At 38.9% G+C, this 24717-nt stretch overlaps 3 protein-coding genes across 7 annotated transcripts; 2 read left to right on the top strand and 1 right to left on the bottom strand.

The window, feature by feature from the left end:
• Positions 1-1460: 1460 nt before the first annotated feature.
• On the top strand, positions 1461-5363 carry c4h19orf53 (chromosome 4 C19orf53 homolog). 3 transcript variants are annotated; one of them, XR_005991798.1, is made up of 5 exons: positions 1461-1582; positions 2104-2159; positions 2309-2485; positions 4258-4423; positions 4739-5363. XR_005991798.1 is itself a non-coding variant. In XM_041785110.1 (4 exons), exons 1-3 carry the CDS (start codon positions 1492-1494, stop codon positions 2453-2455), a joined length of 294 nt encoding a protein of 97 aa, XP_041641044.1. In that variant the 5' UTR covers positions 1461-1491; the 3' UTR covers positions 2456-2485; positions 4739-5363. The 3 variants fall into 3 exon arrangements, 2 of the variants coding, with proteins under 2 accessions (XP_041641044.1, XP_041641043.1); XM_041785110.1 differs by lacking the exon at positions 4258-4423; XM_041785109.1 differs by lacking the exons at positions 4258-4423; positions 4739-5363 and having other exon boundaries at positions 2309-2619.
• On the bottom strand, positions 3323-7460 carry si:ch211-196h16.12 (regulator of G-protein signaling 5). Its single transcript, XM_041785108.1, has 5 exons — positions 7417-7460; positions 7258-7314; positions 7104-7156; positions 4676-4839; positions 3323-4392 (listed from the first exon to the last, which is right to left on the bottom strand). Exons 1-5 carry the CDS (start codon positions 7458-7460, stop codon positions 4225-4227), a joined length of 486 nt encoding a protein of 161 aa, XP_041641042.1. The 3' UTR covers positions 3323-4224.
• Positions 7461-10354: 2894 nt separating this feature from the next.
• slc25a23a (solute carrier family 25 member 23a) lies at positions 10355-24349 on the top strand. Of its 3 annotated transcripts, XM_041785099.1 has the most exons (12): positions 10355-10651; positions 12335-12551; positions 17037-17160; positions 17258-17345; positions 19260-19371; positions 19861-20019; positions 20203-20355; positions 21834-21947; positions 22044-22211; positions 22289-22436; positions 23114-23296; positions 23745-24349. In XM_041785099.1, the coding sequence occupies exons 2-12, from the start codon at positions 12357-12359 to the stop codon at positions 23753-23755; spliced, it is 1455 nt and encodes a 484-aa protein (XP_041641033.1). In that variant the 5' UTR covers positions 10355-10651; positions 12335-12356; the 3' UTR covers positions 23756-24349. The 3 variants fall into 3 exon arrangements, with proteins under 3 accessions (XP_041641033.1, XP_041641032.1, XP_041641034.1); XM_041785098.1 differs by having other exon boundaries at positions 23114-24348; XM_041785100.1 differs by lacking the exon at positions 23745-24349 and having other exon boundaries at positions 22289-22390; positions 23114-23236.
• Positions 24350-24717: the final 368 nt, after the last annotated feature.

Genomic DNA, 24717 nt, shown 5'->3' on the forward strand with positions numbered 1-24717 from the left:
GTTTCCAGTGAACCAAAAACCTATTTATTTAGGGTGAACAGTGTGGCTGATTTTATGATCTGTGCTCGGTGAGCTCAGTGAGACAGAGGTCAGAGGTCCGGCCGCAGAACACGTGGGTAACTTTTAAACACTTCTTCTGACCTCACACACTGCTCCTGTGAACTTCATTTTTAAAAATGCACACTTAATACACAGCAGTCCAGTGAAAACACTTTAAGATATCACTAATAATAATCACTGCAGTATCAATAGCATAATCCCTATCTTGCTGTAATATAAGCTGGCTTCTTCTTGTGTTTTATCTTCTTCCTCTTTGTTTGTCCTCCACTCAACCATTAAACCTTGACTTACAAAGATGCTGTTAGTTACACAAAGACACTTGTGTATTAGAATTTTTTTTCTTTGGTTTTGTACAGTCTAAGACTTTACGTGTTTTGGGGCAGATTTAGAAAGTGTTCCAGACGTATGTAGCAACTTTGTGGCTGTCAGACCTGCCACATATAATTTCTTTCTTTATTCTTACAAGGTACAAGATTTTTTTTGTCTGTACATCATGATTATAACTGACTGTGGTTTGTTGTTTTATTTCATGACATTGTGATTCCTTGTGACTTGGCCATTAGTACACCACACTGGGGAGGCCTCCTCAACCATACACACTACCTCTCCGTCTGCCTACACAGACTCAAACACTGAAATGCATGAACACAAGCACTCGATGTGCAAGGCTACAACAGCACTGATTGACAGATGGCTGTAAAAACTGGATTAAATTTTCTCCACTTCTCACTAATATTGTGTTGTAAATCCAGTGTGACAAATAAATTGTGGCGTCGGTGCTTTAAGTTTGCCAAAAGTAGCCTAGGTTTAGGCGAGTGTGTTATGTTGGGTTGCAGCTGAATAGTTTCTGCATAACAAAATGTTTTTACTTCATGCTTTTGAACCAGCAGCAATATAGTACTGTATTTTAAAAGATGTTCAACAAACTCCTCCTTAAGACACCAGACGAATACCAATGGTCTGGTGCTGAAGAGCAGTGCTGCTTGCCATGAATTTTCCACATTGATTTGATCAGTTACACCAGGTGCTTGTGTATTATTCTCTCAATGATTATTAAGGCCTGCAATTACCATGGAAGGAGTGTTGTTCAGATGGCCTCTTTAAGTGCAAGTATGTTATTGTTGTTATTGATAATCACTTGATCTGGGTTTATTTTGTAACATGTGGAAATAGGTCAAAACTGGATTTTTTTATATATACGTATATGAATATAATGCTGTAAAGTGCAGTCATGAATTACGAGATTTTCTCTTTCACCTCAATACAGTTAAAAAAAAATAAAACCACAATGAAATGGGATTAATTTTCTGTGTCCAATTCAATGTGTTGTCTGAAGCTCCTGTAGATGGCAGTAATGTAACAAATGGAAAGGAAATACACTTTTAAAGCGTAGAAGAAGAAGTACCCCGCGTGCTTTTCCGGTTAGCAGATATGGCTCAAGGATCTCAGAAGTTTAAAGCTCAGCGGCCTGGAGGCTCTAAAAAACATCAACATAACAAACAGAAAGGACCAAAGAAAGGGGGTACGTATTATAAAACTAATTCATTTTCTGTGACTCTCTGAAACGGTTTGGAAATTGTTTTAGTCCAAACAGCATTAGCACGTGAGCCTCATGGAAGTAGCTGCCAACGTCCTTAATGTAGCTCGTGTTTTATTATCGTTGTTTCAATAGCATGGCATGTAGACATAAGTTTAAAATAAACCCGGAGTATAACGCCACATGGAGCATCTAAAAAAGTAGAGTATTATGTAAAAGTTCATTTTACCCATAGACTTTTACATGATATTCAATATTTGTAACTGCACCAACTGCCCAAACTAAAACAATACAGCCTTCAAAATGTCTACCAGGGCTGTGGTAGTATTCTGTACTATTTTAAAGCTCCTCGCTTACTGGTGATGATAAACGCTTAAATCAAGATTAATGACTCTATAAATGAACTACAGAAGTAAACAAATCCTCTGAGACAAGTTGTGAGTATTGTTGCATAGTTGTCAATACAGCCTTTAGAAAAGGTCTACTTCTGCTTTTCTTTTGTAAAGGGAGGATCATTGCACCCAAGAAGGCTCAAGTTGTTCAGCAACAGAAGCTGAAGAAGGTAAGGACACGTGTAACAAAAGTTACAGGAGCTGTTTGATGCTTTCTCTCATTTTGGCTCTAAAATATTGCAAGAACACCCTTATAAATACATCTCTGACCATAACTGTTAACCGAACTCATATATACTTTCTTTGCTGCTTCTTGAAGGGCCTGGAGGTTGCCATCAGGAACAGGATTGAACAGGAGGTGACCCAGAAGGCAAGCTCATCCCTCCACAAGCCACTGAGTGTAGTAAAAGGGCCGGAGGGTAAAGACAAACAAGGATCAGCCCGACCAGGAACCAGCTCTAAATAGCAACTCATACACAACCGCGCAAGTGCCGAAGTAAGGCTTAGTGCGCTCAACTTAAGGACAAACTCATGGGTTCAGTGATCCCTTGTCTCGGATCTGAGGGTCTTGCCAACCCTCCAGTTTTATTCCTAAATGACTCAAAGCAAATAAATGTATCCTTAACTCCTGCACAGATTCTCCTTTAAGTGTATATATGGGAACTATTTAAATGAAAGGAATCGACTTCATGTAGTTGGGCCTGCGTTGTTCCCCACTATGGGGCACCACAGAACTAAACTGACTCTCTTAACTGTGCTCATTTTTTCTGCTACAAATACAGAAAAAACTGTGACTTTGTATAACTTGTGTCTTTTGGTGTCCTCTTAGATGTCCTTATGTGGAGCCACACAATGTTTAGTATCCATCTATGTTTTAAAGCTATAGGTTGTTAAATTCCCCATAAAATGCCAAAGTTTTAATCATCGAATTCAAACATATTACCTTAAGAACAGCAATTAGGCTAAGCAGCCTGCTATAGGTTACTAAGTCAATGCAGTATTGCACCATGTTTTTTTTGGGATATACCCTATGATAAAACATTGTACTAGCAATAAAGTCCAAATTTACACAAGCCCAAAAATTTCTCAATGGACCATTGAAGTGATGACAAGCTCTTAAGCAGTTAGTGTTAAAAGGCTTCTATTGAAAATTAAAGCTGGTATAAAATGTATATAAACTTGGCACAAAAGGTAAGGAAATTTGTGTTTGGTAGATTATTTCTTTGTTGTAACAATGCTTCTTGGCAATAAATCTTATACCGTTGGAAAGCCTGTTTATTTATTTTTTAAATGATGTCACATTTGTGACGACATGCATTTGTGGGATGAGCAGCAGAGCTGAGTATGTGGGTCGCCCATGAAAAATTAGCCTAATCCCTGCCAGTGCCAAACAGCTTATTTTGCTGCTGCTACTGACTCTTGTTTTGAGCTTCTGGTACCCACAGGTGCTGTCAATCAGATGCCTGATTGGCAGCAACTGTGAGTATGGACCCTGCTACAGTGGTCAGTAGGTGTCTGCTCCAAGAATCGGCATGCCACGTTTCACTGATCTGGACAGGGCCCCTGCGATAGGGCAACATCAAGCTGGTGTTCCGCAAAAACCAAGTTACAGCATTGTTTGGAGTGAACCCTAGTACCATCTCCAAACTGAAGGCCAAGTTACATATAACGGGGGATGTAAGAGACAGGATGCGAAGTGGGCGTCACAAGAAGACTGTTTCCTCACCCTGTCAGCACTTTGGTACCGTAGGCTGTCTTTTGCTTTTTGTGCTAAGTTTATATAAATTTTATACCAGCTTTAATTTTTCAGAAGAAGCCTTTTAACACTAACTGCTTAAGAGCTTGTCATCACTTCAATGGTCCATTGAGAAACTGAGAAATTTGTAATCTACCAAACACAAATTTCCTCATTTTTGGTACTAATTTTAGAATAAAAATCCTGTGGCACAAAGGAGCTCTATTATATGTGGTATTTATTGTAGCTTACAGTCCAAAGATGCTGTCTAATTCAGATTCCAAGCTTTATAATGTTATAATTTTCAGACACAACTACAAGCTAGCGTACTAATAACAACATGCAATAAAACTACTGTGCACAAAATGAAATGAAAAACTATCACAAAACAAGCTTCTTTTTAGGATATCTTTTGAAATACAATCACCATGTCTAACAGCAGTGGCACAGATAGATCAACACTTATTTCTAAAGCAATTCTACCAAAATAAACGACATGCTTAGATTGCTTTGATACTGTCCATGCGTTGCAGGGAGCGCAGGAACCTGGGGAAGGAGTCTTTGGCCATCAAAGTGTAGATTCTCTGCTGCGCCATGTTAAATGTGTCAACATGCAGAGAGTCCATCACACTCAGCAGAGCCTCCCGGGTCTCAGCATCCAAGTTTACCTGGAAAGGAAACCAGTGTCAACACATATGAGTAAAACAAATTGCATAGCAATTTTCTTGTCTTTCATTTAGGGTGGCAGGGCCCCAAAATGAAGCATTGATTTCTATGTTTAAATTCAGTCCAGTATAGATCTGATGTGTTGATCTCAATACTCATCCCAATTGCTGACTCATTAGCCCTTTATGTGTGGAACAAAGTCACATTTATTATGTTTTATATTACATTGTCCCTAGTGTTCTTTAAGTGTTACTATCATGTATGGGTTGACTGTTCTCTACTGACCTCCTGTGGGGCGTCAGGGTTGATGAACTGACTGTAGATGTTGCTGCCCTTGGTCTTCTGCAGGTGTGAGGGAGAAACTCTGTAGTCCTCACAGGCCAACCAAAACTCCAGGTTCTCCTCACTGAACTCCGAACGAAGGAACCCACGAAACAACTGCAGACCACCTGCCAGAAAGATGATCAAAGAGGAAGAAAGAAGAACAAATCAGAGGTGTGGTACAGGAAAAGACAAACTCAATGTCACAGTGAAAAAGAAAGTTACAAGAAACATATTCATCACATGCCACTTCTTCCATGGGGAACTGTAAAATAAAATATCTATGGAAATACACACCATTAAATATATTTGGTATCCCATTGGGATTCAGGCACAAAATTAATGGTGTGAATTTAGCTTTAAGCCAGTTAACAAGGAAGTGGGTTTTTCATGCAATTGAATATATATATTAGAATTACACTAAAGCTAATAAGTTGCAGTGGCTTGTATGCTGTGAAATGATCACAAGAATAAAAAAGTGACCTAGGTTTTTGAGTTGGAAAAGTGCTACAGAAGTCCTCTTAAATAACCATAAAACTGCTGTTTAGTCCAGATCAAACTGGTCTAATATTCAACAGCACACAAAATTTCACTGCTACATGTTTGTAATTTACAAAATGCTAATTTCAATAAAACAATGTTATTAATTTTATGGGAAGTTGCCTGGTGTTGCTTTATTTTGGGTTGTTATTGCACTTAATACAAAAGCCAATAGAGGGTAATAAAACATTGAACAGTAGATCATGGAGATCAGTAATGTAGTGCAAGCTTCATATCTATAGGTGTCTGTTGTGCCTTGCTTCCTTGAATAAAACTACTAAAAAGGACATTTTGAGTGCTGACACTTCTCTAACTCTAGTAGAGTTAGCCACTAATTTTAGTCCCCTTAGAGCAGTGGTCCTCTGCTGTTCAACCCTCAAACCCATCATCAACTCCTCAATGAAAAATTCTGAACTGAATGAATTTCATATATTTCTCAACCAGTTGGATTTATTTAATGAAATATAGTAAAAAATTCAAAGACAAGGCAAAACAAGCATGTTTTAAAGAGTGTCATGGACTTTATGGTACAGTTTTTGTTTCCAGGAACACACCACTCACCGACTGAGATCCACTGAGGATACCCACTTTAAATCCCCTCTCCTAGGTTGGCAAAGGCAACGCAAAGTAATCAGAGTACACCAGTACATTGCTTTATAAGAGATTACACCCAACACTGCTGAGGAATATGGAATAATAAACTCAAAATGCAGTCATGTGGGGCTGTGAAGATGGTAAAATCCGCTCTTCTTTGGCTATAAATTTCATAATGATCATTACTCCCTGAAGCAGTCTACCAGCTGCAGACAAGCATCCCCACAGCATGATGCTGCCGCCACTGTGCTTCACAGTGTTGATGGTGTGTATGTGGTGATCTGCAGTGTTAGGTGCCCCCCAAACATAGTGTCTCGTCTGATGGCCAAAAAGCACCATTTAGGTCTCATCAGACCAAAGAACTTAATTCCACTTTATCATAGTCTTACACATGTCTTTTGGCAAACTTTAGCTTAGATTTAATCCGAGTTTTCTTCAACAGTGGCTTTCTCTTTGCCACTATCCCATACACACTAAGAAATGCTGGGTTATTTATCTACTCAAACTCATTGGGAATCTTTGGTGGGACTTGAAAATTACTGTTCACAGACACTCTTGATCAAATCTGACTGAGCTTGAACTATTATGAATAGAGGAATGGGCAAAAATTTCAGTCTCTAGATGTGCAAAGGTGGTAGAGACATACCCCTAAAGACTTGCAGCTGTAATTGCAGGGAAAGGCGGCTCTACATAATATTGACTTCAGGGGGCTGAATACTTTTGCACACTACACTTTTCAGATTTTTATTTGTAAAAAATCTTTTGAAAGCATGTATAATTTTCCTTTCATTTCACAATTATGCACCACTTTATGGTGATCACATGAAATCCCAATAAAATATATGTGGTTACAACTTGAAGAAGTGTGGAAAAGTTCAAGGGGTATGAATACTTTTGCAGGCCACTGTATAAACTCCATAAAAGTGTAAAACATCCAAGGGGAAGAAAACTTTCTATCAGCACGGCCTCCCATACAAGCCCTCTACAGGGCTTTTTTGGCCATATTTTATTTTAGAAGTTTTGAAAACTAAAGAAAAACACAATGGTGTCTTCCTTTTGTCTCAGCCTGCAACAGCAGCGTGTACAACACAGAGGCTCTCAACTCGAGCAGCTAAATGAGTTAAATTCAGTGTTACAGTATTGAACTTCTACTGTGGGAGTTCACTTTTGACCTGTAACAACATGCTGTAGGTGTAACTGAAATACTGGACTAAATTAGAAAATACTCAAAGAAATTAAAGGTCACTAGACTTCTTACTTTTGTTGGTCAGCAGAGTTTCTAGGTCCTGTGGAGCTTTTACCTCCTGAACCCTAAGAGCAGAGACAGAAACGGAGAATACTTCAGCTTCATTGAGATCACTGGAGGATGAATGGATGGGTACTAATTCACAATAAGACTTTAGCAGCTTTACTTGTGCTTGTGGTGTGTCTCAGTCAGATGGCTTAACTTCACCCGCATCTCCTTTGCCCTGTTGAGACAAAATAATGATTTAAAGCATGATTCCTATTAAAAAAAGCAAACAAATCAATTATTTTTCTTATAATTCATGATATTCCAGAGTGATACTTACTTCTCCCGGCATGAGGAGGGCAGGGACGAGAGCCCCTTACACATTGATGTGTTTGCTCTGGAAAAAACCTGTAAAAAGAAATCAAGCTGATAACATTAAATTAAATCTGCTGTTTCCATCAGCCAGTCTGCCTCTCATACCACAGAGGGCTTTTATAGTCTACCTGTTTGCTGTCTGGCGTGTCAATCTGTCCCCCTCCAACCAGCAGGTGTGAATCAGCAGCTGAATGAGAAAGATGGTGTACGTGTGAAAAGCCAGGGAGGCCTGTCAACAAGTAACACAACACCAGTCCATGTAAAAAAGGAAAATTAAGGAAAGAGGGCCTCCGGTGTTTGTGAGTATCGTCAGGGATCATTACGGTCCTTACAGTAAGTGATGAACACAACCTTGGATGGTCTTTGAAGCGGTTATCAAGAGAATTACTTGATGATTGATGAGCAGATGGGCTGTTCTTGCTCTATTTTTTTATCTATTGTTTCTTATCGTTTGTTTTGAAAACTTTACTTGGATATTGTCTGCCATAACTTTTGCTGGATTTCATTTTTTTAAATTTGTGGTTTGAAAAATCTATTCAGGTCTTTATTAGTGAGTTTTGTGTAATGTGGGTAACAGTAAATTGTCTAGGATGTAGTTCCAAATCCCTCCTTATTGAAAGCTTTTTTATAGACTGATACATAAAAAAGATAAAAATCCAATTAGAAGCACAAGTTATTTAACAGTGTTGAAAGAAACACTCAGATATTGTGCTTAAAGCCCCCTTTCACACATTAAGCTTGTTTTATTTTTAGGCCCTTGAATGTTTGATCTTCACACTGCAGCCACCCCGCCAGTGGCACCCCTTTGTGTGACTACTGAGTGATACAGTACATACTAATTCATTTAAATCACAGTAAGTATGGTGAATGAACTTGAGGCCTTTCGTATACTCATGACAGATATTTAACAGTTAACTCTTAGAATAATGTATAAAAAACAAACAAAACAGAGACTTTTTAAAATCTTTATTTATGGTGAAAGAGCACATTTGCAATAAAAAGCATTTTGTCAACAAATAATGATAATGAAAAACAGACAATTTAAACCTCAATATGTAAAATGTAGATAAAAACAGAATGCAAAGGTTTACAAATCTCATTAACATATTTTATTCACAATAGAACATACACAACATGTCAAATGTTAAAACTGAGATTTGACCATTTAATGAAAAATATAGCTCATTTTAAATTTGATGTTTGCAACACAAAAAAGTTACCCTAATTGTTATGCATCCATACAGATTCACATGCCACTGACACAGCTGTTAGCGCTAATTGGGGTTAAACATTTTGCAGATCAGCACATTGACATTGGGCTGGGATTGAACCGGTGAAACCACCCATGACCTTCCAGCTGAGAGTCACTCCCAGATTACTTAAAAACAGTGCCTATAGATCAGCACAGTGCAACGTCGCTGCCCGTTTTCAAATGGGACCACGTCCCCATTTGGGGGAAAACAGGCCCTCAGATTGAATGGTGGTTGGTTAGAAAACATTGGTAATGATATGATTTAAAGCCATATTGTTGTGTTTTGTCCCTTAAACAATTAAAAAGCCATCATTTAAGGCATGTTTTCTTTTTCTCAAATGATGACAGAGTTTCAAAAAATAGTTCTGTGTCTTTTGGCTGAAACTAGAGAGGACTAAAGTGGGAAAATGTTGGACTGGTGCTGTGTTCTTAATGACTTCAAAGTATCAATCACTCTGTAAACAGCAGGTGCTGTATTTTGTCTGCCTGTTAACAGCTTTTTCCCACATTCATTGACTTCTTATCCTCATTCAAGTGTCAAACACATACAGTAAGGAACAGTGCTTAACAAATTAGACCACCCTAACCCTCAGCAAAGTAAGGTTTATGCCACAGCTGTCCTAAATTAACAGCATTGGTAATTACCAAAATCATTTTTTAGGTTTCTGCAATGGTTAATACACCAATATGTAGAAGCTCTTTAACCCAAATGATATTTTTAATGCTAAAATATGATTATTATTGTTATCCATGAATTTTCAAATTTACTGATTTACAAGAAAACTGGAAAAATAGTAAAGCACATTAATATTCCTTGATTAGTACATCAAATTATAGTTATTTACTTGCATTCCTGAACAGAAAAAATAGCTTTAGTAGTTGAATGTTATGCTCACTTCTCAGAGAAGCCCGGTGAGCCGGCTCAAATTTGGGTGAATTCAGTTTGAAATCCCTCATTCCTGTTCAAAACGGTAAAACGTGGAGAGCTGACTGAAAATGAAAGAGTCCGCATTAAAGCACTTCATGATGCTGGATGGTCTTTGAGACAAATATGACAGTTGGTCTAATAAATTTGTTAAGCACTGTATGTGATGTCGGTTTATGACAAAAGGTGGGACTGGTTTTCCAGTTTGATGGAGAGAGCCTGAACATATTCCCATGTACATCTATAATTTCATTTATTTCGTATTGTTACGATGCAAGTGTTTTTTCATAAACGTCCTATATGAAAAGCTTATCTCACTGGCCATAAGAATTTGGCTCTCAATAACGGTTTAATAGAACAATTTTCATATTTTAAGCTTTTAAACCCCTGATGACCCATCTTACCCATAAACTGCCATTCATTTTTAAGGAATGGTATCCCCCAGAAAGGGGAGGGGCTGGCATTGTTTGGGCAAAGTACCCGGATGGGTTGCTCTGGTTTATACCTGCCTGATCAGCAAAAATATTCATCCTTGACCGGCTTAGTTTGGGCTAAGCTCCCCAGATAGTAAACACTACTGCCTCCGCCCCTGTTTAAGAGCTTTTTTTGGCTTTTGGGGGGCTCTGAAAATCCTAGCTACGGCCCTGTAAGAATCTGTGTTCACGTGATGTCTTTAATATAAAACAACCTAATCCCCAACATTACTGACTGTCAGGCTGTTGAAATCCAGTGTCTGTGGTTCGTACTGGTTCCTCAGCAGGTTAACACCCAGTCCAGCCTCCACACAGACACACAGACTACCGCAGGGCTCTGACAGCAGGCTGCTTCCTGCTTCTTCAGCTGGAGTCGCTGTAAAATCTACAAGACGGAGTGGTAGTTATATAATTCACCGATCCTGAAGCCGCTTATTTTTAGTGTAAAATCCGGATTAATACATTGAACCGAGCTCCGGACCCGGCGGTCCCGCTGTAGTCCTGAATCTTTGCATCCTACCATGAGGGACGGATTGGAGATAAACACGCAGTGAGTGAGACACAAAATGGTCTCTAATGTTTTTCTTATTAGACCACAACAGAGTCAAGGACAGTGTGGGGATCACTAAAGGCAGACATGAATGCAGCAGACTAATAGCTCTTTACTACCAGGATGAATCCTGTTAATTTGCGATCATTTTACCTGTACGCATACATTGGTAATAACCAATAATTTACCTAAACATTGATGCTTTTCCATTTCTTATGGTGTTTACGAACAGATAGATTATGCTAGTTTTACTTTCTGGTTATTTTGGCATATTTTTAAAAGAGAGAGTGGGCACTGTCCTATCAGGCACACTGACTTTTTGAAGGGAGAAAAACTAGATGACAACCACCGTCCAGATCTAAATAAGAGAAATTTGAGTCGCTGAACCCCATATTGAAACCCATATTACTTAATGAACAATAACACATAATGCCCAAGATCATTTTGTGAAAGGTTCCTTAATATTAGAGTTACGGAGTTTAAAGCTCCTGTGAAGAACCTTTGGTTTGTGGATTTGGTGCCCCCTGTGGGAAAAATGTCTCCTATTTCTTTGAGTATTTAGTCATATGGACTTGGTGCTTATTTTTTCTGATTAAAACAATCCTACAGCTTTATTTATCATCCATATTGCTCACTGTGAACCATTGCTGCAAAAAATGTCACCATCTGTTTGGCAGCTGTCCTGCCAAGATAATTAATAGCATTAAAGATAACTAAACCTTGCACAAAAAGTAAGGAAATTTGTGTTTGGGAGATTATTCCTGTTTTTTAACAATCCTACTGTTGGAAAGTCCGTTCATTTACCTTTTAAATGGTGTCACATTTGTAAGGAACATGCATTTGTCAGATGAGCAGCAGAGCTGATTATGTTGGTTGTGTCTATGAAAAATGTAACCAAATTTTCTCTGCCAATGTCAAACAGCTTATTCTGCCATTGACCTTGTGTTTGGTGGATTGTATGACTAAAGTCTGAAGAAACAAGACATATTGGCAATCTAAAAATGTATTCATTCAACGAACAGGAGTCTCAGTAGCGTGTAGAAGACCCATACACAGACACAAGAGTCTGGCACCTCCTCCTCATGTTGGTCATCAGCCTGGTCATACACTGCTGTGGGATGGCATCCCATTCTTCATCCAGTGCAGCAATCAGCACTGCGTTCTCCACGTCTTTTCCACATTTGATTTTGATTTTAGTTTTGAACATTGTTAGTTTTGTCCTTCTCTGTTCAGTCACATTTTGTTCAATCTAAAGGTAAAATTCCAGATTTTTTTCATTATAATTTTCAGTTTGATTGGTTGAAAAGTTTCAGCAATTTGGGTTGTTATTTCTTATCTCAAGGTGAGAATGTGGTGGGTCCTGAGGTTTGACTAGATGGGAACCACTGCAAAAGCCAATCCTGACACAGATGTTATTTCCAGTATTTCTATATAAGTCTTCAAGTCCGATTTTTAGATTAGCAGTGTGATTGGATACATGCAAACTGTTGTTAATTATTCTTTGAATATGAATGCCCTAAAAACTGATCTTTCTTCAAGACAGTAACTTTGATTTGTTTTTTCTTTTTTTTTTTTTTTAATTTGACCATGAAGATGAATCAGAGTTTGTCCAGCTGATGAAATCTTCAGGTCTGTTCTGTGTCAGACTGCAGTGATTAAACTGATGCCCCTGTTTCCCATCAGCTGACTCAGACTGGCACCAATTATGGGACCCAGATGGACCTGGTTTCCTGTAGCACACTGTCAGAACAGAGAGCATCCTGGTCCAGACCCCGAGAGGCAGAAGCGCTGGGCTGAGCTGTTTGATCAGCTGGATCTTAATAAAGATGGACACATTGACATCAGTGAGCTGCGGACAGGGTTGGCAGGCCGAGGGCTTTCCAGAAGCTCCTTGGAGAAGGTGAGACGACAGGACGACAGTATTATCCCCACTCAAGAAGGTATCAATATGTCAGTGTGGGTGTTCCTCACAGTTTACTTCACATTAAGTAATTAATGCTTTAATAGTTCTTAAAAAACTCCTGATTTTGCTAATCAACGTACACAACATCATCATTGTTCTCTTAAAAAGGATCCCTTATGAGCCATATTATCTGTGCTTACCAACACACACTAGGACCTAAAGGTTTGTTGTCCAACCTAAGACTAGCTTTCCTTAAAAATTCAACCAGAAACAGGGATGTTTATGTCATTTGGTACTAAACTGTTAACTTGCACAGCAGATGAATTGGGCATACTCCATGTCAGTCATCAGGCTGGTCCATCTTGCAAGGCTCCCATCTGAAATGATTGTGCCAGATTTGAATACAGATCAGACCAATCAGCCTCATTTGAGGAGAATGATAGGGTAGCAATGGCTTCTGCTGGTGTAAGGTTTAGCTAAGATGTAGCTATAGTATAGTTTTACTCAGTTTGTCAGTTTCTGACTGTTTTATCAGAACTGGACTAGTTTTTTATTAAAACAAGAGCAAAGAGCCTCACTGAAAGCTAGAGATATTCCAATACCTTTTATCCTCCCAGATACCAATACCACAGCATTAGGTATCGGCCGATACCGAGTATTGATCCGATACCAGTTTAAACTTTCTGGATAGACTGTGCTGTGGAAGACTCTGATTTTAGCCCTACATATGACTCAAAGCATAACCAAACAAATAGAATCATAATAAACAGTCTCACTGTGATACTTAATGTTGCTTTCCTGTGGAGTATTGTCAGTTTTACTGCTAAATCTTGAAATAACAACAACACAGGAGGCTGCATCAAAGGCCCTCTCTTTCTTTCTCCCATTATGCTCGATTCAGGCAGCGTGACTTGATGACAGAACAGCATTGGTTGACAGACCCTAACAAAGGGTAAACAGTACAATATGACAATTAGCAATAAACGATGGAAAATGGAATAAAAATTGATTAAAAAGGCATTCAATATCAGGTTTACTGATGTGGTTTTAATCTTTAAAGTCCCAAAAAGTCCCCCGACTTCCAGGCTCGCTAGAAATGCTGCTGTAAGGCATTCAAAAGCATGGATAGCATATGGGACAGTACAACAGCTAGCTTTAAGAAGAAAAACAAGTAAGAGGCTACGATTAATGGTTCAAAAGTTATTTAAATTTTAATAAACTGCCTCCTTCCCTGTTCTAAAAACAGTTGCTCATGCATGCAGTGTTTTTCAGCAGTGAAGAAGAATTGATTTCCAGTTTATAACAATTACATCTAGCATGGCTAAATGAAGCAAAATATAAAGTTAAACAAGATGGCATTGAATCGGTGTACTTGCTGATACCAAAACCTACATTTTAAGCAGTATCAGATTTATATCCAATACTGGTATCGGAATTGGAACAACTCTACTGAAAGATTCTCTTGGCAGAGAAGATGTTATCGCTCTTTTTCTGACTGGCCTCAGGCGAGTTTTATCCACCAACAAGCTCTACCGTTCATAACCTATGGCAGCACCAGCCTGTCAAGCTCAGTTACTACTGCATGCATACAACCTCATTTTGTCTTGTCGTTCTGATTGGCCCATCATGACTCTGACAGACAGAACTTTGGTCCAAACACCTTTTTGAAAAGTCCTGCCCTTCCCAAAGTTAAACTTTAATATGACACAATTGGATAACTATTCTGACACCATGGCATCGAAACAGAAGTCGTAGGCACCTAATGTTGGGTAATTTGGTTTTCAATCACAAAAATTTAGCAGGCTTACTCCTGCAAATTTTTAATAGATTAATTTATCTCTCTTGCATCTGTCTTGAAAACAGATGTTTTTCATTTTTACATTTTACTTCTTTTTTGGTACTATAAATTACACACCATTTTACAACCTATAGTATCAAATAAAATATCAAAGTAGTAAAATTTTGACAGCCTTAAAAAGCCTGTGACATCCATCTCATTTTTCTTTAGCTCCTCTGATCTGCTGTCTCTGTTTGTGCTACAGCAACAGCCAAGAACATCAACAGCACAACATTATTGTGAATACACACGGTCTGCTCACAGGCTGTTTGTTTTGGCCAAAAGTGTGTGGGTCTCAGAAAGGAGTCTCTTTAATCTAAGCTGCTTCTCCCTCACTCTGCTGTGATCGTTTGTGCGTGTCAGCAAACATTTTGTTGCAAAATGAACGAATAGTTTACAGATATTTTGCAGATACCTGCCCCCCATTCATAAAATAACTACCCACAAAGTATTCTGTGAACTTTTGCATTAAGTCAAAGTCAGTGTGTGTGTTTTTGTGTTTCAGCGTGAGCTCATATGTAAAGGGCAGCATTCCGTCTATTTTGGTACAAGGAGCAGGACTTTGTAAGATGAGATGATAGCCTTTCTCTCAGTCCTACACTTGATCTCTTTTCACATATCAATCATTGTCAGCAGTGTTAACCTTTTCCTCTGTGCCTTTTCCTACTGGTTGTGATGATGTTATATGGATCCTGTTAAACTCAATGATTACTGAATAGACAAATTATCCGAATTTTTATATGTTGGGCTTTCCCAGAGTGCACATCTGGCTTGTTAGTTTAAAATACAGCAAAGACAAGGAATATTTAAAGACTCTTAATCTGGAATAAACATTTAATCTTATGGTATTACACAGCTCTATGGCCCACTTCTGTTATATTTGACTCAGAGCGTAAACAACTTTTGCTGCTAAAGAGAATTTGCTAAAGATCAGATGTCAGTCTAAGTGAACCTCGATGTTCTTAGTGTGAATTAGCTGAAATATAAATTTTTCCAGCCACCATTTCAAGGAAATCAGCAGCTCTCTGAGCAGATACAGGCATAATAGTGTGAAACATTTTTCTGAAGTTATATTAAAATTGTGCCTTCTAAAATACTGTTGATTTTTTAATCCTTGAAAATTATAAACCAGATTGGTCTGGCCGAAAGCCAGATGTCTTAAACAATTACAGGCCTATTTCTTAACTGTCGGTGTTGTCCAAAGTGCTTGAATCGCTGATTAGTCATCAAGTAAAAGAATATGTGACTTCCAACGCTCTATTGTCTAATTTCCAGTCAGGTTTCAGAAAAAAAAAACGCAGTAAGACTACTGCTGCCTTGAAAGTTGTGAACTACATTCTTGAAGCCTTGGACAACAAACATTGTCTAAGTGTTGTTTGTCTCTTTTTATTGACTTTTCCGAGGCCTTTGATGCTGTAGATGATGGTGTTTTATTGGACCGTCTTAGAGATACTCAGTTTTCGGAACATGCTGTTTGTTGGTTTGCTAACTTTCTGACTGATGGAACCCAGGTTGTTCAGTTAGAAGGTGTTACCTCTAAGGTACTAAAAATTGAGAAGGGGGTTCCTCAAGGGTCTGTACTGGGCCCCCTGTTGCTTACTTTATATATACATTGGCTTGAACAAAATGTTTCTAATTCCTCACTTCATTTTTATGCTGATGCTCTTGATTTAGCCCAAGAGCAGCTTAGCCAGCTGCAGCTTGTTCTAAATGCATATAAAACTAAACTCATGTTCTTTACAGCCTCAAGAGCAGCTTAATGAACATTGTCTGGGAAAATTGTTAGAAAGGACAGCCAAGAAATTGAGTTGGTATCTTCCTTTAAATACCTAGGGTTTCTGCTTGATGAAAACTTGTCTTTCAAGGAACACATTCAGTATGTTGCTAAAAAGCTGAACGTTTTACCTGGTTTTTACTACAGAAACAAGTCCTGTTTTTCTTTTATGGTCAAAAAGAGACTTGTTGAGTCAGCCTTTTTCTTCTGTTCTTGACTATGGTGATGTTTTGTATATGAATGCTTCTGCTCAGAGTCTGCAGATGTTGGACAGTGTTTATCATGGAGCTGTGAGATTTATCACTAACTGTGGATTTCTTACTCACCATTGTATCTTATATTTAAAAGTCAATTGGACTTCTTTGAGTACACGTTGTCTTGGAAATTGGTATGTCTTCATCTATAAAGCTATTCTAGGCAACATTCCAGATTACCTTTCCTCTCTGTTGATCTTGAAGGATGGATTGCACAACTTGCGTTCGTTTGACTTTGTGCAGTTTGTTGTTCCCAAAGTCCGAACTGAGCTGGGAATAAAGGCTTTTAGGTTTTCTGCTCCTTTTGCATGGAACAATCTGCAGACTGAATTTAAGCTGCAGAACCTCGTGTCTCTGAATGTTTTCAAATCTTTAGTGAAAACTCTTGAAATCAAATTGTCTGTATGCCACTGTTTTAGCTGATGTTTTACTATTACTGTACCTGTTGTTTATTATGAACACTGTGTGCTTGAGTGTGTTTGATTTTGAAACTGTATTGCTGCCATTCTTGGTCAGGTCCCCCCTGACAAAGAGATCTTTGATCTCAATGGGACTAGATAATAGATAAAGGTATTTTCAGTTCAAGTTTTAAACATCCTACATGTCTGTGTTTTCAGATGGTGAAGGCTGGAGACACTAACCAGGATGGAGTGCTGGACTTTGAAGAGTTCACACAGTATCTTCTTGCCCATGAAAAACGGCTCAAACTCATGTTTAAAAGCTTGGACAAGAACAATGATGGTAAAAAGCAAAATATCATGCCCTGCAATTGAAAAGAAATTGAGATCAATGTACAATTTTCCTCATACTCTTTTCTTCTTAACATAAATTTTTTCAGGTCAGATTGATGCAGCAGAAATCCAACAGTCTCTGCGCTCCATCGGTGTTGACATCAGTCTCAGAGACGCTACTAGGATCTTGAAAAGGTCTGCGAACAGTTAAACTTGAGTTTAATTGTTGAAATTTGATATCTGATAACATTTAGGTTTAAAGGACAAACACCACAAAAAAACAGACAAAGGTCATCATAAACTGTAGAGACTTGCATTGTTTTAAAATCAGTTCATAACAGATCCTCAGTGGTCCTTTCTGTCTGATTTTCTTCTTGATGCATATTTCTAGTTTATCCCTACTAAGATAATCCATCAAACATCATATGCGTTTATAATGCTGCTGCTGATTATATGCAAATATTTGCAAGTAAAGTAGGGTTTCCAAAAATCTTCCACACATTGTATTTTAGATGTTTAGCTGCAACTTTAGTGCTTGATGATACTAATATGTTATTTGCAGGATAAGGCCAAGTCACCTTACAGAAACAACACTGAACACAGCTCAAACAAAGACAAGAAAAGAACAAGAACAGTGCTTTCAGAAAGTATTCAGAACTCCTTCACTTCTGTCAGTTTTTACGTCAGCCTGATGCTACAGGGGAAAAAAACATTTTTACTCTCATTAATCTTCACTCAGTACCCCATAATGATAAGGGAAACCTGAATTTTAGTAATGTTTGTAAATTAATTAGAAATTAAAAACTGAAATATCCCTTTGACATAAGTATTCAGACCCTTTACAACAACAAGTGTCTCCTATTTCTCTGGACCTGAAATGCTTAAAAGTTTCTACACTTTAATTAGAGTCCATCTGTGGTAAATTTATTTGGAATGATTTGGAAAGACACACACCTCTCCCCCTAGAAGGATAAACAGTGCAAGAAAGACTTGCGATAAAAGACAGAAAGGGACATGGTTACAATAAGTAGGCTTTAAAAAGGTGAGTTTTAAGGCAGGAATTAAAAATATGGAGAGAGTCAGTGTCATGGATGGCTTATGGGAGATAGTTACAGAGACAAAGAGCTACACGGTCCTCTGTGAGATCCTAATAGAGCTTAAGCTGGCAGGAAGTACTGAGGATTATGGAGAAGGGCAAGATAAGGTATGTGTGTCATTATGAAGAATATCAGAGAAGAAGGACATGGTAGGCTGTGGAGAGCCTAGAGGGATAAGCTTATACTTAGTCTTATGCTAATCTTTGCTTAGTGTTACTTTGAATAAAAGCTGCAGTGCCAGCGGCTTAGAAATACATACTTTATGAAATACCTTTTTTTTTTTTTTTTTTTTTTTTTAATAAACTAACAACACTTCAACCTTGGTCCTGTACTGCTCTGGCCTCCTGATGGCCATCCTCTAGGCCTTCTTCAGGCCCATGCCCCGCCTCTCCTGGTATCCTCCCAGCTACTCCCCTGCAGTACATATAGTTGCCCCCAGTGTCTGAACCAGCCAACTGGGTGCTGGGCACCCAGTTTGTGGTGAGCTGGATCAGGGATAGGAGAGTGCACCAGGTGCCTGTAAAAGCGCAGCTTCAGTTCGTGTATCAGGAAGCTGACGCTTCCTATTAGACACACGGTGTTCCTAATGATTCCCAAAGATGAGCTTAGGGGATGTCCAGTCTGGCCATCAGTCAATGTCCAGGCCTCACAAAAGTATAGTAAGACCAGAAGGACCAAGGTCCGAATTACTAACTTTCGTGTGCATACTCAGATACCGGGAATGCCACACTGTCTTGCTCAGAGAACCTATCGCCCCATGCACAAGTTCAAGTCTGCAGTTGAGCTCAGCCTCGCAGTCAGTGGATAGATGGGCAGTAATGTATTTTCAATACTTTTTCTAATCATTGTAGCTGTGAATGTGTACATGGCTGAATGCATGTTGTACTTAGTTGTACAATTTGCATTGACAGTTTGGGATATTCTGTCCTGTTATGCATCACTGCAGAAGCATCTGTTGTCATGTCTAAATCCTACTCCTCATAACTCACTGGTATCTTAATGTGTCTGTCAGTATGGACAGAGATGGAACCATGACCATTGACTGGAGTGAGTGGCGAGACTACTTCCTGTTCAACCCTCTCACCAACATGGAGGATGTGGCACGCTACTGGAAACGTTCAATGGTAAGGTCACACACTGAAACACTCAGTGTCTAAATTTTGCCTTCAGGGGGTTCTTAATCAAAGCAGTAACAGAAGAAGATGAGTAAAGAGGTGCTGCTTTGCGTTACACAGCTCTGCCCCACACAGTTGCTTACATTTGTTTTGATATTGAGGAATATGTTTAAAAAAACAGCACTCCATAAGGTGTGTTCACTCAACAGTAAGCCTTTGTTTTTATTGCAGGGAGAAATTTCACACAGTGAGGGAGAAAAGCTGTTAAAAGTGGTCTTCTTGGTCCACGCTACCAGCTATTAGCAAAACATTCCTCAACCACTCACAGTGTTAACAAGAAGGCCACTGTATTTCACTCTTATTAAAAAAAAAGGTTGCAAGTGATGTGTTAATGCCCCAGCTTTGACTGAAAAACCTTTTTTTCTCTGCCCTTTCTCTCTCCCTGTTTCACCCTCATAATCTTTTTTCCAATCCTCATGTGGTCACTGGGTCCAGTAGATGTTGGATATAGGTGAGCAGCTGACAGTCCCAGATGAATTTTCTGAAGAGGAGAAGAAGTCTGGTTATGTGTGGCGTCAGCTGATGGCTGGAGCCTTGGCTGGATCTGTATCTCGGACTGGTACTGCCCCGTTAGACCGGCTCAAAGTCTTCAGACAGGTCAGTTTAGTCCCAGTGTGGAGCTCATTGCTTGGACCGGTCTAAACTCAGTGATAGGTAAAATGTCTCTGCTTATGTAAGACATTTTTTTGAAATATGTTTTCAGCGAGAGACTTTAAATGGAACCTTGAGCCAACCCGGCTATTTAACACCAAATATTTCTCTTTGACTTTGTTCTGCCAGGTTCACGGCTCCGTTGATTTTAAAGGAAATGTGCTGAGTGGTTTTCGGTACATGATTAATGAGGGAGGGCTGCGCTCCTTGTGGAGAGGAAATGGAATGAATGTTCTTAAAATTGCCCCTGAAACTGCAATCAAGTTCACAGCCTACGAGCAGGTGGAGTAGATCTGAGACCTGAGGTTTTTTTTTTTGACAAACATGAATGTTTTCTCTCCATCACAGTTTACCTTTCTTTCCCATACTGCCTAACTCATGGTTAAAAAGTGAAGGTGAATATTAGCTCCGCTACTGAAATTAGACTTGAGGTGGGCCACTGGTCAATCATATATCAGCTTACAGAGATTTTATGCCTTTATTTAGAGGACAGAAGAGTGGATTAAGTACTGGGATGAAAGCATGGACTGGTTGTGACAATACAATCAGCTTACAATATTTGTGCCATGACACAGGTTTCATCATATGATTTTATCACATTTATAGGATTTTGTCATTTTTATGGAGACATACAATTGAAGTCCTTTATGAAATAAATAGGACCTATTAATTTCAATCACTAGCAGTGATGTGGCACTATTGCACATGCTACATCATGTTGGTTGTGCTATTTGTGTCCACCGGTCTGTGTAATATTTGCATGTTCATTCTCACCTCATGTCTACTCTCCTACTGCAAAATAGCATTGCAATCTGTATTTTTGTCACATTTATTCAAATTGACCATTAAATTGACCAATTTGTATTTATTTGTAAAGGTGTTGTAAGGCATTGTTAGATCCCTGGAGAGTGGGGAATGACATTCAACAAAATAGAGTTGAACCCAGGGTGCCTGCTTGGAGCCTCTACACCCAGCTTTACTGGGCACCCAGTAACTGTAATTATGGCGGAAGACTTTAGCGTGGATGCTGCTAAAGCACCATTTTTATCAGAACTTGACGACATTTCTTCGCCAAAAGAAGAACAAAGAACAGCATCGAGTTGTTTTCTTTGAAAAACAACAAAAGCTGTGTACTGACATGTCGCCATGGTTCGCGTTATGCAGCTCTTTATGGAGTATACTCCTTTGGAAGGGGAGCAAGCTTGGTTTGGGGCTACGACATCACGTGTTTTGTTGCTCTGATTGGCCTGTAAAGATGTGACAGAACGTTCATCCTGTCACCCTCTGAGTTTTTTTCAAAGGCTTTGCCCTTTCCCAAATGCCATCTATGGAAGTTTTACCACACATCCATCTGGCGTGCCAGGTTAGGGGGGTTCAGCTTCTCTTAGTAAAAGTAATGGGGGCTTGAGGTTAAAGGGTTGGGAAGCACTGGCTGAGTGGTAAGTTTGCAAGTGTACAGGAGCTGCTGTCCTTAGAGCAGGCGGCCTGGGATTGGCTCTAACTCTCAGGCTCCTTCACTGCATGTCACTCCCCTTCCTATCATATAAAAAGTGGCATAAATGCTTGAAGTAGATCTTAAAAATAAAAAAACTGAAAAGAAAATAACACTGGTGATTCTGTTTTTAAGCCCAAGCAAAAGTGTATTTCCTTTTATGTTTAAGAACACTTAATATATTTTCCATAAATATTACTGCCTTTTTTCTATGATTACAGCTATATTTAATTATCTTTTTATGTGCTTTACACTTTCCTCTGTATAGATAAAGACTGTGATGCGTGGCAATGATGAAAGCAGAAATCTGAGAGTTCATGAGAGATTTGCTGCTGGCTCTTTGGCTGGAGCAACAGCTCAGACAGCCATTTACCCGCTTGAGGTAAAAACATAGAGACATTCATTAAGAAAAGTGAAACTCTGTCTCTGTCTTTATATCTGTCTCATTGTTTTCTTTATTACTCTTATTTTTTGTCAGGTGCTGAAGACACGTCTCACACTCAGAAACACTGGACAATACTCAGGGATAGCAGACTGTGCCAAACAGATCCTGCAGAGAGAAGGTGTCACAGCCTTCTACAAGGGCTACTTACCCAACTTGCTGAGTATTGTTCCTTATGCCGGCATCGACCTGGCTGTCTATGAGGTGAGAAAAATGAAAGCACAAAGTTTTCTTTCAGCATCTCCTCAGTGTTGACCTCCTGATTGCTCCTAATCCCACAGACTCTGAAGTTTGCCTGGCTAAACAGGAACAGAGGTTTAGCAGACCCAGGAGTCATGGTGCTGGTTGGCTGTGGGGCCGTTTCTAGCACATGTGGTCAACTGGCAAGTTACCCACTCGCACTGATCCGCACCCGCATGCAGGCTCAAGGTCAGGATAACATCAGTCGCAACAATGCAACATAACTAGCAACATAACTCAAAAAGTTGTGGACGGATTTTGATGAAATTTTCAGGAAATGTCAGAAATGGCTTAAGGGAGAACTGGTTAGATTTTGGGAGTGATCTGGATCACCGTCTGGATCCAGGAAATTTTTTTTAAGGATTCTGTACTATTGGGAGATAGGGCCAATGGCGGAGATCTGTGCTCTTCGAGTGCTTTTCTAGTTTTAGTTTTATTTTAGTATGATATGAAAATCTAGTCATCTCATAATGATGCTTAAAACAGAGACTACATATATTTTTAACATTAAATATTAAAATTAACAATTTTGTTGAAAAAAAAAAAAGTGTGCCTAACAGCCAGTTTTACTTTCTTTCTTCTGACAGCAGCTTTTAGTGACAATATATGCTACGTTATATGGGATGGTTTACTAAGCCTCCCTTGTATAGAACAGAATAGTTAGCCACTGACTACTAAGCTGCCTCCATAGATCAAGAAAACAATGAAATACTTATGAGCTCTGAAAACTAAAAGACAGTGACAGTTTTGGGTTTTTATGGCTGTTTTTCAAAAAAGAAGGCTTTCAAAAAAAAATCTGCCTCACAAAGTGATATAAATGAGAGACCAGAACCATTTTATTGATCTTTTTCTTTCTCTCCCCTCAGCACTGATTAAGGGTTCTCCTAGACCCTCCATGGCAGCTTTGATTCACAACATCGTGACTCAGGAAGGCATCACCGGGCTTTACCGAGGAATTTCCCCTAACCTGCTCAAAGTTATCCCGGCTGTCAGCGTGTCTTACGTTGTCTATGAATACACGAGGATGATGCTAGGAGTGGACATTGAGGGTAGGCGGGGAGGGAAAGGAAAAGGAAAAGATGGATGATTTGGAGTGATTTTCAACTTTAAGTATGTATGCAACTGATTGCACAGCATGAAGAGATGCATCTTTACTGGATTGATAATTCAGTTCAAAGAAGTTTTTCAGCATGCCAGCTACAGGATTGAAAATGCACCATAAAAGGATAAGAGAAAACAGTGGATCATCTTTATCTGTTGTGTTCTGTTTCCCGTATTTGGAGGACCTCACCTGAACCGGCAACTGTTGTGATCACTTCCATGTGTGATTGCATCATCATGCATGTCTGCAGGTGTGCAAGTTAATCGGCTGGTCTCCTGCTTCTGCATTAACACAGACCAACAAAGACCTGCATGGAGTTGCCTGTGAACAAAGGAGAGAGATGTACCTAAACTAAGAAACCATGTTACATTCTACAGCACTGTTTTTTCTTCCAGGTGGTATATAAGGAAGATACAGGAGTGATATGAAGAATGATCAAATTTCCTGCTCTGTGAGTGAGAGGAACCAGGAGTTTCTGCTCAGTGACGGCGCTACAGAGTTCAGTCTTTGACACGTCTTAATGAAATGTTACACGCACAAAAATACAGAAAAGACAGATTTTTTTTCTTTTTATGACTACAACTGTGTAAGTTTGGAAGTGAAAGACTGTATGACAGTCTAAACTTTCATATAGTACTTCTAAGCAGAGCACACCAATGGGTTTCATCTTTACAGGGGGAACTACCAACACTGCTCATTTAAGGAGAGTATTCATGACAACCTGACCTCATGCTAAATGCTCATGTTTAAAAATGTTTTCTATACAGAGAAGTGTATAGCTTTATTCTTATGTTTGTAATGCATTACAGGGTCCAGTGCCAAAAAATAATTTATGCACTGTATTTGCACAATATACAGGTTTAGCACAAAGTATTAATATATTTTTCTCTTTATCATGAACAACATGAGTTTTAATGTGCCAATATCATAAATGCAACAAATAAATGCTTTCAAAGTGCTTTCTTTCTAGAGAACTTTTATGTTAAATAATGCTGCCTTTATGAACACAGACACCACAACAAAGTATAAATTCACTTCCACTTGTTCAGCATATAAATATTGTCGTTTTTAAAAATGCTTTATATTTTTCTCTGTTGTTGATAATTCTCAGACAAGTCTCCATCTCCACTCATTTTTTTTAAACGAGTGTGCCTTTGTTCATTTATACTGGCATATATACAGTGCATTCATAAAGTATTCAGACCCCCTTTTTTCACTTTTCTTTTATTGCAGACTGATGCCACAGTAAAAAAAATTAACATTTCATTCTCATTAATCAGTCAGTGCCCGGTCCTGACGAAGTGAAAACAGAATTAAATAATGTTTTTTTTACAAATTTACTCAAGAAAAAACTGAATATCACATTTA

This window comes from Cheilinus undulatus, linkage group 4 (assembly GCF_018320785.1).
Source record: "Cheilinus undulatus linkage group 4, ASM1832078v1, whole genome shotgun sequence".
NCBI lineage: Eukaryota > Metazoa > Chordata > Actinopteri > Labriformes > Labridae > Cheilinus > Cheilinus undulatus.

What these genes read in the sequence shown, in the direction of transcription:
- c4h19orf53 (XM_041785110.1), top strand. Translation starts at nt 1,492, where the DNA reads ATGGCTCAAGGATCTCAGAAGTTTAAAGCTCAGCGGCCTGGAGGCTCT. An exon ending in GAAAGGACCAAAGAAAGGGG is followed by an intron (nt 1,583 to 2,103) that starts GTACGTATTATA and finishes TCTTTTGTAAAG; the next exon opens with GGAGGATCATTGCACCCAAG. An exon ending in AGCAACAGAAGCTGAAGAAG is followed by an intron (nt 2,160 to 2,308) that starts GTAAGGACACGT and finishes TGCTTCTTGAAG; the next exon opens with GGCCTGGAGGTTGCCATCAG.
- si:ch211-196h16.12 (XM_041785108.1), bottom strand. Translation starts at nt 7,460, where the DNA reads ATGTGTAAGGGGCTCTCGTCCCTGCCCTCCTCATGCCGGGAGAA. An exon ending in GAGACACACCACAAGCACAA is followed by an intron (nt 7,157 to 7,257) that starts GTAAAGCTGCTA and finishes CTCTGCTCTTAG; the next exon opens with GGTTCAGGAGGTAAAAGCTC. An exon ending in AACTCTGCTGACCAACAAAA is followed by an intron (nt 4,840 to 7,103) that starts GTAAGAAGTCTA and finishes TCTTTCTGGCAG; the next exon opens with GTGGTCTGCAGTTGTTTCGT.
- slc25a23a (XM_041785098.1), top strand. Translation starts at nt 12,357, where the DNA reads ATGGGACCCAGATGGACCTGGTTTCCTGTAGCACACTGTCAGAACAGA. An exon ending in TCGACCTGGCTGTCTATGAG is followed by an intron (nt 22,212 to 22,288) that starts GTGAGAAAAATG and finishes CTAATCCCACAG; the next exon opens with ACTCTGAAGTTTGCCTGGCT. An exon ending in CACCCGCATGCAGGCTCAAG is followed by an intron (nt 22,437 to 23,113) that starts GTCAGGATAACA and finishes CTCTCCCCTCAG; the next exon opens with CACTGATTAAGGGTTCTCCT.